The 17724-nt window shown below is 41.7% G+C and overlaps 1 protein-coding gene across 1 annotated transcript in view; it reads left to right on the forward strand.

Annotated features, from left to right (window-relative positions):
* DNApol-alpha180 (DNA polymerase alpha catalytic subunit) overlaps positions 1-17724 on the forward strand; it is a 309561-nt gene that overhangs the window by 14852 nt on the left and 276985 nt on the right. The window contains exons 3-4 of the mRNA XM_067088444.1: positions 9432-9640; positions 12386-12640. Coding sequence (XP_066944545.1) covers positions 9432-9640; positions 12386-12640 — 464 coding nt within the window. The remainder of the gene's footprint in view (positions 1-9431; positions 9641-12385; positions 12641-17724) is intronic.

Here is a 17724-nt window from a genome sequence, read left to right on the forward strand (position 1 = left end):
TGGAGGACCTCAGCAGTGTGTTGTCTTGCTTGGACAAGGCTGTGAAGGACGGCTCGATGGAGATCGCTTCCCTGTTCGGCACTGGCCTGCTTAAGAAGAGGTCAGTATTCAGTGCTTTCCTCTCTAAATCGGTCTCTCCTATCCAGAGGTCTTCCCTCTTGTACGCTCCTTTGTCTAGCCATCTTTTCCCACAAGAGACTGTGAAGGAGGTCTCTCGCTCTTTGTCTGAGAAGGCTTCTCAGGATCTGCTGGCTCAGTCGTCGAAGAGGATGAGACCTACTGCTCCACCTGCTAAGAAGGAGAAGCCCCCCTTTCAGGAGCCCTTTCGAGGATCCAGGTCTATTAGGAGGCGTAGACCTGAAAGAAGATCTAGACCTTCAGGACTCCCTTCCAGGAAGTCCAAGTGAAAAGCAAGTCCTCCAGACTCCAGTAGGTGCCAGACTTCTAAAGTTCGCCGAAGCCTGGGCACAGAAGGGGGCGGACGAATGGTCCCTCTCTGTTTTGAGGAAGGGGTACCTCATTCCCTTCTTTTCCAAAACCTCCTTGACAACAACTCCGAGGGAGTTATCGGCGAGATACAAGGATCCTGTGCGGAGGCAAGCCCTTCTGCTAGCCGTCGAACAAATGCTAGAAAAGGCTGCCATAGAACCGGTACAAGATCTTCACTCCCCGGGATTTTACAACCGGCTTTTTCTTGTGCCAAAATCTTCGGGAGGGTGGAGACCGGTCTTGGACGTGAGCTCCCTGAACTCGTTCGTCGTAAAGAAGAAGTTCTCTATGGAGACGACATCTTCAGTTCTGTCGTCTCTTCGTCAAGGAGATTGGATGGTGTCCCTGGACCTTCAGGATGCTTACTTCCACGTTCCCATCCATCCCTCCTCCAGGAAGTTCCTAAGGTTCATGGTAGGCGGCAGAACTTTTCAGTTCAGGGCTCTGTGCTTCGGACTTTCCACAGCTCCCCAAGTGTTCACGACCATTCTCAGGAATGTAGCTCACTGGTTGCACTTGGAGGGGGTGGATTTCCTTGTATCTCGACGACTGGCTAATCGGTCCAATTCAAGAACCGTTGTCTGGAGGACCTTTCTTGTACTTTTTAAACCTGGTCCAGTCTCTAGGACTTCTTGTAAACCTCGATAAGTCTCAGATGATTCCTCAGCAGGAAATTGTCTACCTGGGGATTCGGATGGATTCTCGGGGTTTTCGGCGTTTCCTCCTGGAAAGAAGGGAACGCTGCCTTCAAAAAGTGACAGACTTTCTAGAGAAAGACAGTTGTTCGGCGAGGGAATGGATGAGTCTGCTGGGGACCATTTCCTCGCTGGAACAGTTCGTTTCTCTAGGAAGGCTTCACCTCAGACCTCTACAGTTCTTCCTGAAAGAATCTTGGGATCGGAAGTCCCAAGAGTTGTCGATTCCTTCCAGATCTCTTTTCAAGTAAAGGAACATCTCCGTTGGTGGTTAGACCCACAGAGCTGGGTCTAGGAATTCCTCTACAACCGCCGAGCCCTCGCCTAGTGTTGTTCTCAGGCGCGTCAGTCGGGTTGGGGAGCGACACTAGGCTCGGAAGAAGTGTCAGGCACCTGGGACACGGATCAGAGGTCCTGGCACATCAACATGAAAGAGCTAGTAGCCATTCATCTAGCTCTTGCCCGATTCGAACTTCTGGTCAAGGGATCAGTAGTTCTAGTCAATTCCGACAACACCACAGCCCTGGCTTATATCAGGAAGCAAGGAGGGACGCATTCCTTCTCCTGTACATTGCAGCAAGGAACCTTCTGTTGTGGGCGGGGAGAGAAACATCGTTCTCCTCACCAGATTTGTTCAGGAGAAAGGAATGTGAGAGCGGATCTGCTCAGCAGGAAAGACCAGGTTCTTCCCACGGAGTGGTCTCTTCATCAGGAGGTTTGCGAAAGGCTGTGGTTCCTGTGGGGGAGACCTCATATAGACCTCTTTGCCACCCATTGGAACAAGAGGTTGGAGAACTACTGCTCCCCAATCTCGGACCCCAGAGCAGTAGCAATGACGGCCTTCTCCTAGATTGGGACGGTCTAGACGGCTACGCTTTTCCCCGTTCAAGATAATAGGGAAGTAATAAGGAAGTTCGTTTAGTCAAAGGGCACCAAGCTCACCCTGATCGCTCCCTTTTGGCCATCCGGGACTGGTTCACAGAGGTACTGGAATGGATGATAGACTTTCCCAGGTCGCTCCCTCTCAGGAGCGATCTTCTCAAACAGCCCCACTTCGACAGATATCACAAGAACCTTCCCGCTCTAAACCTAACTGCCTTCAGACTGTCGAAGGACTGGTTAGAGCGAAGGGATTTTTAAGAAGGCTGCTAAGGCTATCGCCAGAGCCAGAAGATCTTCTACCTTGCGCTCTACCAGTCGAAGTGGGAAGTCTTTAGGAGATGGTGTCGATCTAAGAAAGTGTCCTCTTCCAGTACCTCTGTAATGGAGTTAGCGGATTTCCTTCTTTACCTAAGGGAGCAGTGTAACCTGGCGGTTTCCACCATCAAGGGGTATAGGAGCATGCTGTCTTCAGTTTTTAGACACAGAGGTCTGAACATCTCTGATAATAAAGACCTTCACGACCTTATAAGGTCTTTTGAAACTTCTAAAAACAAGTCCCCTAGACCTCCCAGCTGGAATTTGGACGTGGTCCTAAAATTCTTGATGTCTGATAAGTTTGAGCCTCCTCGATCTGCCTCTTTCAGGGATTTAACCAGAAAATCGTTGTTTCTTTTCGCTCTTGCTTCTGCCAAAAGATTGAGCGAATTACAAGCTTTGGAAGGTTCTGTAGGCTTTAAGAAGGACTCTGCGATCTGCTCCTTTCAGCCTCTCTTCTTAGCAAAGAACGAGAACCCTTCAAAACCTTGGCCTAGGAGTTTTGAGGTCAAGGGACTCTCCGATCTTTCAGGACAGGAGCTAGAACACACACTCTGTCCAGTAAGAAGTCTTAGATTTTATATGGAGAGAAAGAAACAGCTCAGAGGTAACACTGAAAGTCTTTGGTGCTCGGTCAAGGATCCTTCAAGAGCAATTTCCAAGAACGCCCAGGCTTTCTTCATTAAGGATCTTATCAAGGAGGCTCATCTTTCATGCAAAGACGAACATTTTCAGCTCCTAAGAGTTAATGCTCATGAGGTGAGAGCCATAGCTACTTCTCTGGCTTTCCACAAGTCTTGGTCCCTCCAGTCTATTGTGGACTCTACATACTGGAGATGTAACTCAGTGTTTGCTTCTCATTATTTGAGAGATGTTAGAGTGTTACATATGAGAAGTGCTTCTCTCTAGGAGCTTACGTATCCGCGGATTCGGTGCTGGGTCAAGGAGCTGAAGCTAATCCTATTTAATCTAGTTTTTTGGTTGTTATTTTTAATTATTTGTTGTGTTTTTATGGTCGGCTGAAAGAGAGTGTTGAGGGTCTCTCTCTTTCATCTCGTATTACTAACAAGGTTAGGCTTGGTCAGGTGGTTGGTTTTGGTTGTTAGCTCCTTGTAGTTTTATTACCTAGCTCTGTCATGTAAGAGGGATAGCCCCCATTGATATGATTCAGGTAGAGGGCTCTGTCTTGTAAGTGGGTTAATCCCCATTGACACGATCCATAACAGGCTCTGTCATGTAAGGGGGTTTTTTCCCCATTGATATGATCCCGAAGGGCTGTCAGTCTTAGGTCACTTCCTCGCTGAAGCTCTTGAGGCATGCAGACTCATAGACAGTATCCATGAAGTCTTCTGCCCAATCAGGTAAGAACCATGGTTTTGTTTATTCCTACAACATATGTTGTTTCCCGTATTTTAGTTATTAGCTGTCTCTTGCCCTCCTCCAAGGGTGCCAATCAGCTAAGTATATATCTGACGGGTAAGTTGCATGTACAAAAATGATATTTTTATGGTAAAATAAAGTTTTGTACATACTTACCCGCAGATATATACGTTTAATAACCCTCCCAGCCTCCCCTCAGGAGACAGGTGGAAGAAAATCTGATATGAAAACGGGAATGGTTCCTATTCCCGCCACCCAGCGGCGGGTATGGTATATCACCTGACCTACCTGTCGCGTGTGCCGCGAAATTTGAATTTCTGTCGGGAACGTCGGAGACTATAGCTAAGTATATATCTGCCGGGTAAGTATGTACAAAACTTTATTTTATCATAAAAATATCATTTTCCATTTTATGCCTTTTGTATTATGTAATTGGTACATAATATTAAGTTAATAATGATTTGTATTTCTCTATAACATTATCACTTATATTTTATCTTTAGTATCCGTATGATAATATACCATAGCAGTTGTCAGTGATTTGTTTGGTTTGTATGTATGAGCTAATTTAATTTTTATATAAATTTCATGTGCAGTCATATTATTATGTATACTCAAGTATTTACCTCTTTCATTGTGGTTGCTACATTATAGCAAACTTTTAAAAGTTCAGAGGTAGGGCCAACTGGTGCCCTGTGCCTGCCTACATTTACGGTCCCTGGCATGTGCTTGACACTATCCTTTACTCAAATTGTGTTGAGTAGCTGCCTACTTGTGGTGACACTGCCTGATGTGGGAGATGGTGATCAGGACTCCAAGGAAGTGTTACTCCTGCTTTGACCTGCTTCAGTGTCTCCCTTTCCTTCAGCCTGGGTTATCTACCACTGCCTGGTCTCTTTTTATTTAATTGTTGTGTGTTCAGCACATGCAGCTCCCTTGATGTGCGTATCTCTCATATGTCAGTTGGCCCGTTTCCAGGCATGCCCACAGGCTTCTTGCCTTGTCCAACACCTGCCTTATTCATTGTTGGTACAAGTTATACCTTCCTACTTCTGACGCTTCCTGGCCATGTATTGGCACACCTGTTTTCCTACCCATGGACTAGCATACCTGCACTCCTTACATGCGCAACTTTGGATTGCCCATTTCCTGCTTTACCTGATAGTTGATTTACAGCCTCGTCATCTATTCTATGGGCAAATTAGCATAATTTGCTCATTGCTGTCTGTAGTAGCTGCTAACTGCATTGGCTGTTTCCCAGTTCCCACAGCTAACTTTCCTGTCTTGTTTTGTGATTGGTTCCACCAGATCCAACATTGTCAGCTCATGTTTTGACAACATAATAGACTTCATTCCCAATGCCCTTCTAGCAAGGTGTTGTTACCCAGAGACATAGATCTTTTTACCTTTTTTTTTTTTTTTTTTTAAATGAACCTTACATCTCCATTATATAGCTGTTACTTCCATGCCAGCGGTAGTTCGACAGATTAAAAAAAAATGAGAACACTCGGTTTTCTATGAATATCCGTCTTCTATCCCTCTACCCACCCCTCACTAGGGGACCGATAGGTACACACTCGTAGCCAGTCAGTCTACTTCTCTCACTGGTTTCGGTAGGAGTTTGACAGATTGTACTGTTTTTTTATTGGTTTGTTTTTGGGTATCCTTTCATTTTTTTTTATATTTGTTCAGTAAGAATCTGTAAGTATATCTTAGTTTAACCAGACCACTGAGCTGGTTAACAGCTCTTCTAGGGCTGGCCTGAAGGATTAGACTTATTTTTACGTGGCTAAGAACCTACTAGTTACCTAGCAACGGGACGTACAGTTTATTGTGGAATCCAAACCACATTATGACGAGAAATGAATTTCTATCACCAGAAATAAATTCCTCTAATTCTTCTTTGGCGTCTCGGAGAGTCGAACGCTGGGCCAACAGCGTGCCAGTCGAAAGCTCTACCACTCCTCTAGGGAAGAACTAAGAATCTGTAAGGTAAGAGTTACCATAATAGGCACTATTCCAGGGTTACTGACCCTCACGATATGTTTTTGCTGAGGGAAAGGTTATGATTGGATAAGTATATGAATCGTAGTTGAACGAAATGCTGTAATTGATCGTGAACGGAGAGAGCTTGTTAGGTCGTAGAAACAACTACTGTATACAGTGGACCCCCGTCTATTTGTGGTTCCGGATTCATGGCTCCACCTATTCGCGGATTTCTCTGTGGAACATATATACAGTAAGCCCCCCAGATTCGCGTTCTCACAATTCGCAGACTCGGTGATTCGTGGAATTTTCTGTGGAACCTATATAAATTATTCGCTTGAAAACTCACCCATTCGCGGATTTTTTTGTAGAGCAATATTCTGTATTTTCATATTATTTTCGTGACAATATTGTACCGTACATTCATATACATTTTATCGTAAAATAATGATTTACAGTACCAATTTTCAAATAATAATAAGTTTAGTAAGATTAAATAACATTAATAATAAAAATAATAATTCTCTCTCTCTCTCTTACTGAGATAAGAGAATTTTTATGCATATGTAATATTTATGTTTATTTGTTTTGTATGATAAATAAATGATTTACTAATTTTCAGATACTAATATTAATGTAAACACAGCAAAATATCAATTCATTAAAGAAAATATAGTGAATTAGTAAGATTTTAGTCCAATCCCTGACCTATTTCTGTATCCGACTTAGGGGGAGGGATGAGGGCGTAACTGTCATAATTAAAAAGAGGGTTAGCACCTGACCGAAGAGTCTCTCTTCCTCTCTCTTTCTCACCGCTGGACTGTGGAACATCCTCCCAGAGGATGTCATGCAGTTGCAACTTCGGAAGTTCAAACGAAAATGCAATGCATTACTACCTTACTACTGTTCTTGCATTTTAATATATTTTCTATTAATTGTTTTTTCTTTTTTAATAAGTGGGATCTCTTCTTTCTGTATTTCCCTTTACTTCCTCTTACTTCTTCCTAATGAACACCATACTCTTTGGAAGTTTGAATTTCAAGTCAGTGGCCCTTGTGGGCTTGTTCCATATGAATAGGTTACTTCTGAATAATAATAATAGTAATAAATAATATTAATAATTAATAATAATAATAAATAATAATTAGTAATAATATTAATAATTATAATAATTAATAATACTGTAATGTAGTATTCTTAGATGTGGAGACTTGGTCCTCTTACGGTGGCAGCAATCAATGGTCAATTAATCCTTACAGTCCAACCACATTATGATGGCCCTGATGCTGTACAGTAGGCAACAGTGATATTCATGATTCCTCAAGCAAACAGGCATCATTTATAGGCTCTTATCTTCCAGAATTTACAGAAGTGGCTACACCGTTCCAGCTGTAGAGAACTTTACTTTAATACTGATGGTCATTTGTTGGTGATGACGTAACCTCAGGAGGTTTCTTTTTCTTGCATTGGATTTTAGCCACCAAGTCCAGTCCTAAGTGAAACCATCAGCTTTTCCCTACTTAAAAAAAAAAGGACAGAGTTTGGCAGCCATTTCTTTTACTAACTCTTGCCTAAGTAGGCTATGTGGAGGACCTTTGAGCTTATGTGATGTCTATAGGTTTTTTCATGACAGATTATTGTAGCATTTGGGCTTTGTATATCACCCCAAGATAGCTAAAAAAAAAAAAAAAAAAAAAAAAAGTCATAAGTCATTACAAAGACCCTTGAACAAACTGCAGACTGGGAGAAAGCCTGGTAAGAGTGAAACCTTGCTTGGGAACATTACCTGAAAGTGATATTTTTCTATATGGCATCCAGAGATTTTTTCTAGGTTAAGTATACTTTAACCAGACCATGAGCTGATTAACAGCTCTCGTAGGGCTGGCCCGAAGGATTAGACTTATTTTACGTGGCTAAGAACCGGTTGGTTACCTAGCAACGGGACCTACAGCTTATTGTGGAATCCGAACCGTATTATACCGAGAAATGAATTTCCATCACCAGAAATAAATTCCTCTAATTCTTCATTGGCTGGCCGGAGACTATACCGACCCGTCCAACGAGGAACTGATTTTTTCCAGGCCTTGTCTCTAACACCTCACTTGTATGCATGGTTTTTCTTTGCTTATCTCAAACCAGAAGCTAAATACAAATTCTAAGCTTTAATTTCTGGGGTATTTAAGTATCATAAGTAAATCCTTGTTGAGGTGCTAAGGGCCTAGGTTTCCACCATAAACAGCTCCACAAACTCTCTTGCGATAACAGGAACTCATCTTCGTACCTGGAGCATTTCAGCTGTATACATGACAGATGAGGATATGATAAAACAAGTATGTTATAACACAATACTGTACAAGTTTTTCCATACCGACTCATTGATCATAGAATGAGTGTAATCCCTTACTCCTCCACCCCTCCATCTGCATAGGGCTCAGAGCATCTGTTCAGCTTACATGAATGTGAGAATGGCTGGCTGATGCTTGCCATTGGGTCTAGGTGTTGCTTGCATCACCAGGCAGTCTTTCATTTGAAGCATACTCTCAGAGGCCAGATAAGTGAAGTTAACCATATACAGCTTATTGTTAACAGTTATTAATAAAATAATGAAAAAGCCTCTTGTCTTTGCTTGAATAACAAAAAAACAAGAGATCACAATACCAGTACAGTGCTCCCCACTTTTTCACAGGGATAGGTTCCAGAACCCATTGCAGAAATGCAAAATCCCCTCTAAAAATTCTTGTAACTGCCAAATACCCTGTACCCGCTAAACTAAAGTGTTTATAACTGTCTATTTTAAAAGTTCACTGCCTAATTTAGTAGTTCAAACAAAAATATACTTTAAGTTATCATACTAAAACAATTTAATATCAAATCAAACAAAAATACACCCCAAACCATCATCCCAAAACACCCTAAGTCATCTTAGATTAGTACCCTTTTACAATTGTTGCTCTTATGCATATATGTCCCCTAAAGTGCTTATAACAATGATTTACTAATTTTAAAATACTACTACTGTAAACAGCAAAAAATCTATAAAATGTTTAAAACAAATTAAATCAATCTGTCTTACAGAACATTTGACAACTAATCAAGTTACCCTTGTATACATAAGCATAGCCATATTCTCTCATGATATTGATGTCGTCCCGTTTTCTTTATATATTGGTAAAAACAATTAGAATTATTACTAGTTCACTTTTTTGTTTATATCACTAGTTACTACAGTTTTTCATATTGTGTTTGTGACTAAATACAGATTTTTATGATGAAAATAATTTACAGTGTACTTACACTGTAATAATGTTATATACAAAATCTGCAAATAACAAAGTTCCCCTGCGGAAAAGTGAATAATGTGTTCCACAAAAATCCACAACAAAATGAAGCGCGAAAAAGCGGGTTAGCACTGTAAATACTTAAAAAAGAAATATCGATTTGACTTTGAGAGAAGAGTGGAAGATAAAAAAATAAGCTTGAATCCATGTTAGGGCATTATTGTTAGTTCCAAATTGGATTTTTACTCCAAATTTTTTCTTTTATTTTTTGTAGAATTATTCCATATATTATGCTAAATGATCTGATGATCCATTATGTTATATGTAATCATATGATAGAATGAAAAGCAAAGAGAGGCAAAAATTTAGAACTAATATATTCATAACTAGATATTTTATTCTGCAGATGGTTCAGGATATGTTGAAGATGGACGTGAAATTTTTGATGAGGAGGACGCTGACGGGGATGCTATTTTCCTTTCTAAAGGCAAAGATAAAAAGGGGTCTAAGAAAAAAGGTGGAAGCAAGTCCTTAGAAAGCTCAGCAGTGAGACATGGTGCTGGCAGTATTAAAAATATGTTAATTAACATGCCTGCAAAAAGAAAGCAAACAGAGGTGAGTAAAATGACCAGGTAAATTTTATATTTCTTGCAGTGAGGAACTTAATCTTTTATAGTACAGTATTATAGAAAGTGAGGAGAATGTACTGTGTTCAACAAATGTGCCTCGTTTCATTACTGGTAGGTTGTAATTTTTTATCACAGTTCTTGGTATAGTAGGGAAATTGACCACAAATTTATATAGAATTATGGTAAAATTCACAATGTGGAGCATCTAAGAGTATAAAACATATGTAATTGGATTATTTTAGAACTAATGCCAATTATAATGTAGGATATACCCAAAACTTCCACCTGTATAGTGTTTGTATCATTTTCTTATTCTTATGTTAACCTGTTAGGCGTCATTTATGGGAGATGTTGCCACTCCGTCTTCTTCTTCTTTATCTTCAGCTTTTCCCATCTTTATATGGGGTCGCTGTTTGTTATTAGTCTTCTCCATCTTCTGCGATCATGCACCATTACCTCAGTCACGTTCTTCTCCTGCATGTCCCTGTTAACTGTGTCTCTCCATCTCATTCTTGGTCTACCTCTCCTCCTTGTTCCAGGCACTTCCATATTCATGGTTCTTTTACATACAGAATCCTCCTCTTCTTCTCACTAACATGTCCAAACCATTGTAATTCATTTGTTGCAGCTATGATATTTCTGTAACTTTCACCGCCCTTTTTTATCCTGTCTCTTCTTGTTGACATTCTCATTTCTGATATTTTTCTTGTGCTTTCTTCATAGGCATGTTTTAACTATACATCAATGCAGGTCTGAAATGCTCTTGTACATTTTTCCCTTCATCTTTACATTAAATCTTTGTCACAGAACACACCTGATGTTTTCCTCCAATTGCACCAAGCTGATTGTATTTATTCACTTCCCTCCATCCTCCACAATCAGTGACACACGACCCAAGGTATCTTTTTACTTCTGCCTGCTCTAAGTTGATGCTTCCCTCTTGGTCTCCTCCATTCATCCAATATATTCATAGGCCTCTGTCCTCCAATGGAAAAATTCTTCCTTACTGGTGGTCACTAGCACTATGTCATCTGCAAAGAGTACCATTGATCTTTCACTCCAGACACTATCACATCCATTACCATATCAAAAATATAGGGACTCATGGCAAACAATGGAGTCCCACTTTCAAAAACTTGTCTGTTTTATTTCATTTTTACAATCCTTTTTTTCTGAGACCATTTTAATGCTATGCTTTCTGATGTATATTTTCTCTATATTTTCCATTACTTGTCGAATACAAAGATGGCATCTGTTGTCCCTTTTATGAACCCAAACTGTTTGTCACCGTATCGTCACGTTTTCTTGAAAGACTGGTCATTTGGTCTATGCTCGTTTTGTGCATTTTTTTGGGGTTCTTTTTGACATTGATATTTTTTGTAGACATTATTATACTAAATGGTGTAGGATGAGAAAAGAAAGAATTTAATTTGCATTTTTATATTCTAAAGATTATGTGCATGAAACATAGAAGGGAAAAAATCATTTTTGTGTACCATTCCCTGAAGCATAGAGCCAGCAAAGCAATGAATTGTTTTATTTCATATACATTTGTATCATACCATTTTAATCCATAACAATAAATTTTGCACCTTTGAGTCAATGAAAATTGAAAGGATTCTTTTCCATATTGGTTACTATCCAGTCACTTGGCAAAGCAATTCTCAAAATTAAATTATGGTTTTCTTCAGAATCAGAGAAATCTTCACTATTGGGGAATAAATGGGATCAAAACAAAAAGAAATCAGTCATGTATCAGTGAATGCCTGAAACGTTGCGGGAGACGAGAGGTAGATGTCCTCTGTCAGACTGTCTTTCCAACACAAAAAAGTTGCTATTTACCCCTAATTTAGCTCATCGTGTTGCCAAATGATCTTCCTCAAATTTTTGTAAGAATGAAGTGTATTTCTGATCTTAACCAGTTTCCAACAGCTTTGAAAGAGGGAAAACGTGTTCATGTTACTCAGCAGTGTGATGTGAGATGTGAGCAACCGAGATATGCCGTTGGTGACGCTTAACAGGTTAACTACCTTGTTTTTTGCTAATTAGAAAATATTAACAAGATGGTTTAAATGAACCTGAGGTACTAAAAAGACTAAAAGAGGCCATCTGAGGTGGTACAGAGAATGGATGGTAGTGAACTGTAATATGTTCCTCCTAGTAGATTTTGAAGGCAATTATTTTTTGCTGATTGCTAAAATGATTATTAGATCAGCAATTTTTTTTTTTTTTCTAGATCCATCATTTATGTATTTCCTCTATCAGATGCAGGAGTTCTAGAGGGATTGTTTTGCTTTGAATGGTGGCATACCAGCTCATACATGGTGACCTGATTGCTTACAACATAGCTATACTATACATATACAGTAAATTCTGGAGTTGAAACTAAAAACTCGGTTTTAGATGATGGGAAACCCGGCCAACTTCTTCCTGCAAGTTTAAAATTAATTAAACTCCTGTACTGTTGATTTAACCACATATTTAGAGGTATATTGTAATCCCTCAAGTCGTCATGGTGGAGCTGGAACAGCTACACTGTGTTGGATGAAAGAAGCACTTCCAGGCTGCAACAGCAGCCAGGTGAAGTCAGTTGTAATGGATTTGAAAGTGTCAGTGTGGTACTGATTTTATCTGTCAAATGAAAGTGATATATTTGAAGTTTTACATCAATATTGCTTCAAGTTTACTGTAACTAGTGCATTAATTCAATCTTGTACCATCTTATTTTCAGTCTAATGTGCGACTTGATGAAGATGATGTTTTGGGTGATATATTACAAGATTTGGATAAAGAACCAGCACATGTTCCAATACCACAACCAACTTTTCTCAAAAAGAAACCAAAACCATCTCCATCAAGCAAAGTGGCTGTCAACCCATTTGCAAGGCCCCAGATCACAACCCCTGTTAGAGCAAAGGCTTCCCCAAAGCCTTTAAAAAATCCTGACCAAAATAAAGAAAATGTGATTAATGGTGTATCTCCCAAGGTATGTTTGTTCTTGTCCATGAAATTTTGTAACAGATAATTTGGGAATAGTATTGTGTGAGGGTTGCATCTCTGCTTATTCAGTATTGTTATTGCTTTAGTTTTGTATTTTACTTGACTTGCTACAAATAGTTGCTGACTTATGACCTGTGAGATCCATGACCACTCACACTTACAGCTGAAGCAAAAAAAGGTTGGGGAGGGTGGGGGACAGGAAACTCAACTTGTGTCTGTGAGGGATATGGTCCTAATGACATTTGTAAGTAGATCATAACTTTCCCATAAGAGTTAATGCTAGGGGGAACTATCTTTTTAAGTTCTGATAAGAACTGTCCATCATTACAGTAAACCCCCTCCTGTATTCGCATTTTCATGATTCACAGACTCAACGATTTGCAGGATTTCCTGTAGGACATATCCATAAATTATTCACAAAAAAATTTGGCAGTTTGCAGACTTTTTTGTCAAGCCATATTCACTAATTAGTATTTTGTTGTTATTTTCTTGAATAAATACATTTTTATGAAATAATGATTTACTAATTTTCAAATATTATTGAGATGAGATAATTGTTATGGTATGTTTATTTGTTTTGTATAATAAATAAATAATTTACTTAATAATAAGTACTAATTTTCAATATTAATAAGAGATATAATAATAATAATAATAATAATAATATACTGTAATTACAACATTCATCCATTTCTATATTAAGTAAATGAAAAAATTTAAACAAACAAATATCAACCCCAATCTTTTTTCCCAAGTCTTGGATCTCATGGGGAACGGTGAACCTGTCAAATCTGTCAAGTAACCTGACAGCAAGGGTTGGATGGTCAGTGTTGCCAACCACTACGAAGGATATGTATACTGAAAAATCTCTCTCTCTCTCTCTCTCAAAGGGTAGAATGTGAGAAATAAAGTAGATAGCTTGATAAATATCACAATTTTTAAAAATAAATTGTATTTTTCCTAACTAAGCAAACCTGAGGTCCTTTACAATAGGAATTACTTTCAGCGTAGGCTGGAAATGACCGTTAAACTCTTGAGCAAGGTGGTTAGGCAGTAACTACCACCAGGTAGGGGGGAATACCTGCTTGCAAGGATGCAAACATTCCAGTTTGCCTTTCGGTCCAGGTTCAGATTGAGGGGTGGTATGAGGTAGGCATAAAAATGTAATGTAAAGGACCTCAGGTTTGTATAGTTAGGAAAATTACAATTTACTTTCAAAAATTGTGATTTGTTATGACACAATATACAAACCGTCGATCCTTTACATTAGGAAGACTCACTGGTTGGAGGGAGGAATCTGAGTGAGTCTCCTGAACTGACTGGAGTTCTGCACACCTGGGCTACTCTTCCTGGTCAAAAGAGCGAGGAGGAGTACCTAAGCCTCTGACATATTGATCGGGTGTAGGAGCTGCAAGATCAAATGTCAGATACTGGACCTTTTCGCATGAGTGAGGAAACGTGACTCATATGAAATAGGCTGGAAGAATCTTAGAGTCAGAGGCAGTAAGGAAAAGCTGAGACAGGGTTTCCCTTATTGCCAGACTCTCCTTCCTCCCCTTGCTAGAGGAAGGAGCGGAATTACTTCTATGATTCTAGGAGAAAAATAGAACGGGTGCTCAATGTGTAGTCTTACCACATCAGCGCCAGGTCCAACACATGTTGGTTCGAGTCCTATTCTCATCCCGAAGGAGGAGAAGCAGAAGGACGGGGAAAGAGGAGGAAGAGAGGCCAGCCACTCTTGGTATCCTTTTCACTTCAGAACCAACACCTTAGGCAAGATGCTACTCATCCTCTTGAAGGAGCCGGGTAAGAAAACACAGCTTGTTGAGCAGCCACCACAGGGCCAAGGAAAAAAGTTTCCAAGGGCCTGTGGGCAAGACCATAGGAAAACAAGAGTGTGGTCTATGAGACCACGTCTTGCTTCCAGCCTGACAGAAACTTCCGGAATGTGAGGGATGGACCAAGTCATCGACTTCGTGAGCTATCAGGTGGAAGGTACCGGTATAGTCGTCGTCAGCTGCTGAGTACTTCCTTCGATGGCTTCACAAAACCAGGAGGAAGATGTGTCCTTAGACACTTCTTCCTTGGGAGGGAGAGTACTAGCAAAAATGTCAATGACATCCAGGTTAGGAGTGTCGAGCTTTTTCGGAAAGTACCACAGCTCCCTAAAGGACAAAGTAACGAATGATCTGGATCATTGATACAAAGTCCAAGGAGGAGGGGAACAAGGACAACTCGAACCTGACAATAGATGCTGAAGGATTCAGAGTCTGCCTACAACATCCAAGGAGTCGAGGTGTTGATCCCCCCACCTATTCTTCCATCTTTTACGCCAAGGCCAGAGCAAGGTGGAGATGGTCTTATGAGGGCACATCTCTATCCAATGACTCTTGTAAGGGTGCGTGCTGCATGGGACAGGAACCCTAAACGAGAGTCACGTGCCATCCAGGGAACAGTTCCCTGGGACAGCAAGACCGAAGAAGCTTCTCATCTGTAGCTAAATCTTGACTGAGGAGAAGAAGGCTACTTCAGATAGAAGACTGGGTCGCAAGGGCCTATGTTCTTCACAAATGAAAGGGATAGAAACAACCCTCGGCAGAGAAGACGAGGAAGTCCAGACTTGAAGAGCAACTCTGACCCGAGAAGGAGTTATGCAACAACACCCACCAGCGAAGGTGGCTCCAGTCCCTGGGAGTGTTGCAAGGGAAGCTGGAAGGTCTCCCAGTCCCAAACACACTGGGATGTACTGCCCAAAGAACCTCTTCTTGTGTAGCTGCTACAGGAGGTTGGGTCAAGCAGAACTCTTCTTGATGCCTCAGCTATCAGGTCGGGCGAGAGGCGAAGTCTTCTGGCATTTGTCTGTAACTCGGGATGAGCAGTGCTTGAGAACCTCTAGTGAAACACAAATACAGAGGGGAAAAATGTAGATATCAAGTTTCCCAGAAAGACAGCATGCCTCGCTGTAGCAGCCCCTGGGTTTGGTATGAAGGAGCGAGAAAAAACTACCAACTTGTGCAGGGAGGCAACAGAAAGATGGTAGGGATTTCTCAGTCGAGCCATCTCTTTGTGAATCTTCAAGTGAGCAGCACGTTCCGTCCCGATCACACAAACCCAAGGCCAAGCTTGCCTGCCAATACATCCCCACCAGGGATGCATCTGGCTAATTGAGATGTCGAGTGCTCTACAGAACACTCGAGTACCTGCAACTGTCGACAGATGAAACAGGAGGAAAAAACTAATCCCTCTTGTTTGTTGACAAATGCTACTACTGTGGTTTGTTGTTCAACGAACCAGTGAGTGTCGCAAAACTCATCCTGAAATCTCAGAAGGCCAGAAGGTTGCCTTGAGCCCAGGACAGTGATGAGAAGGTACTAATCATCTTGGTCCCACACCTTCAGGACAAAGTCTGACAGGTGTGCACCTCTTCCTCGATCGGTGAGTCCGTAAGTAGACACACAATGCAAGGGGAATATACAAGCATATTCAAAGATTTCTTCAATCAAGCATAGCCTAACTCCTTCCTCACACTTCAAAGAGAAAAGAAGGATTGAGGAATGGAAGCAGACTTCCATTCTCTGCCATGGGAAAGCTTCTACAAGATGACAGGATACCGAGACGGTTAGCTCTAGCCGGGCTGGCATTTCCTGAATCAGGAGCACGGGAGAGGAAGCGGGATGAAAAGAATTGCTGAGACCTAAGGGAAATAGATGCTTCTCTTGAAGGAATCCATTCCCAGGTCTCGGCAATGTCACTGCCAGCTCCAGAGACTTGATAAGTATCATTTCATTCAGGAATCTGCAGGAGGAGAACTTCTTCCCAGTCAATGCTGCTTTCTCTCTTCCTTTCTTCCCTCCTCCCTTATGGGAAAGAGGATGGAAAGAGACACAGTTATGCACACTTTCTAGAAGGGTAGGAGCGGCTATGTTCCGCAATCTTCTATCAAAGCCTGGGACCTCTTAGGAGTTGAGGGGAGGCTGACTGAACTCGAGGTCAAGTCAAGATGACTAAGACCCCAAGGTCTTGGCCATTGTCCAAAGGACAAGGCAGTGCCCTGGTACGAGCCTTGATTACCAAGGTATCTGGCAAATCTCTGCAAGAGAAAGGCAGAACCAAGTAAGGTTCGTTCCTAAGGGTCGAGCCAACTCGGGACTTACAAAACCAGAGATCTGAATTGGGACAAAGTCCTTCTTCTTAGCACCAGAATTGCCCACAGAACTGCAGTTGGCCAGACCTTTTGAGGCAAGAAGAATTCATATTCTGTCAAGGCAGGGGAGAAGCTTGGCGTCTCAACCTGAATGGACTCCTTCTCCGAAGAAAAGAATTCATCTGGTCAAGAACGCTCTCGGAAGCAAGGACCGTGGTGACCCCCAACACTGTCGGCCCCTCAGGAACTGCAAGGGTTGCGAGTGATGAAGATTATTCATTGGGGGAGTTGCGGTCCTGTCCCAGGGATCCTTGCGCTGACAAATTGGTGGGAAGTTCTCCGAAAAACAAGAGCGATCGCAACTTGAAGAGGAAGACCCTCGCTGCTTCCGAAGCGTGAAACTCCTGTACCTCTGCCCTTGTTGGGAGCCTTGACAGATCCCATGAAACCCTCCTCGGCTACCTGGCTGTACTACAAGACAATTGTGGGACCGACACCCAAAGCACGCCAGGAAGCTGAACTCTGAAGAGCTCTCTCTGTCCATCTCACGCCTCTTGGAACAACCGAGAGAAAAAGAGAACAGGTGAGAAGAAAGAGTACCCCTACCTGTCCTGCCAGTAAGACCAGCAGGAGAGGTGGACTGTGAGCAATAATCAACCGAAGGAGATTACTGCTACACGAGGGAAGAAGAGCGCTTGTGCCGTGGCAAAGTGCTTTCCTGGGAAGAGCAAAAAAGTTCACTTGAACAGAGCCGAGAACCCGATTCAGAAAAACCGAGTGGGGCCGAGCCGAGCCGATCATGCGAACGCGATCCATACTGGGAGGTATGCGGTGGACGGGAGGCAGGCAGGGTGAGCCGAGCTGAGCCGAGCCGAGCCAGTCTCACAGGCGTGACCAAGGGCTGGGTGGGGTGAGCGAGCCAAGCC

Source organism: Macrobrachium rosenbergii, chromosome 44 (genome assembly GCF_040412425.1).
Source record: "Macrobrachium rosenbergii isolate ZJJX-2024 chromosome 44, ASM4041242v1, whole genome shotgun sequence".
NCBI lineage: Eukaryota > Metazoa > Arthropoda > Malacostraca > Decapoda > Palaemonidae > Macrobrachium > Macrobrachium rosenbergii.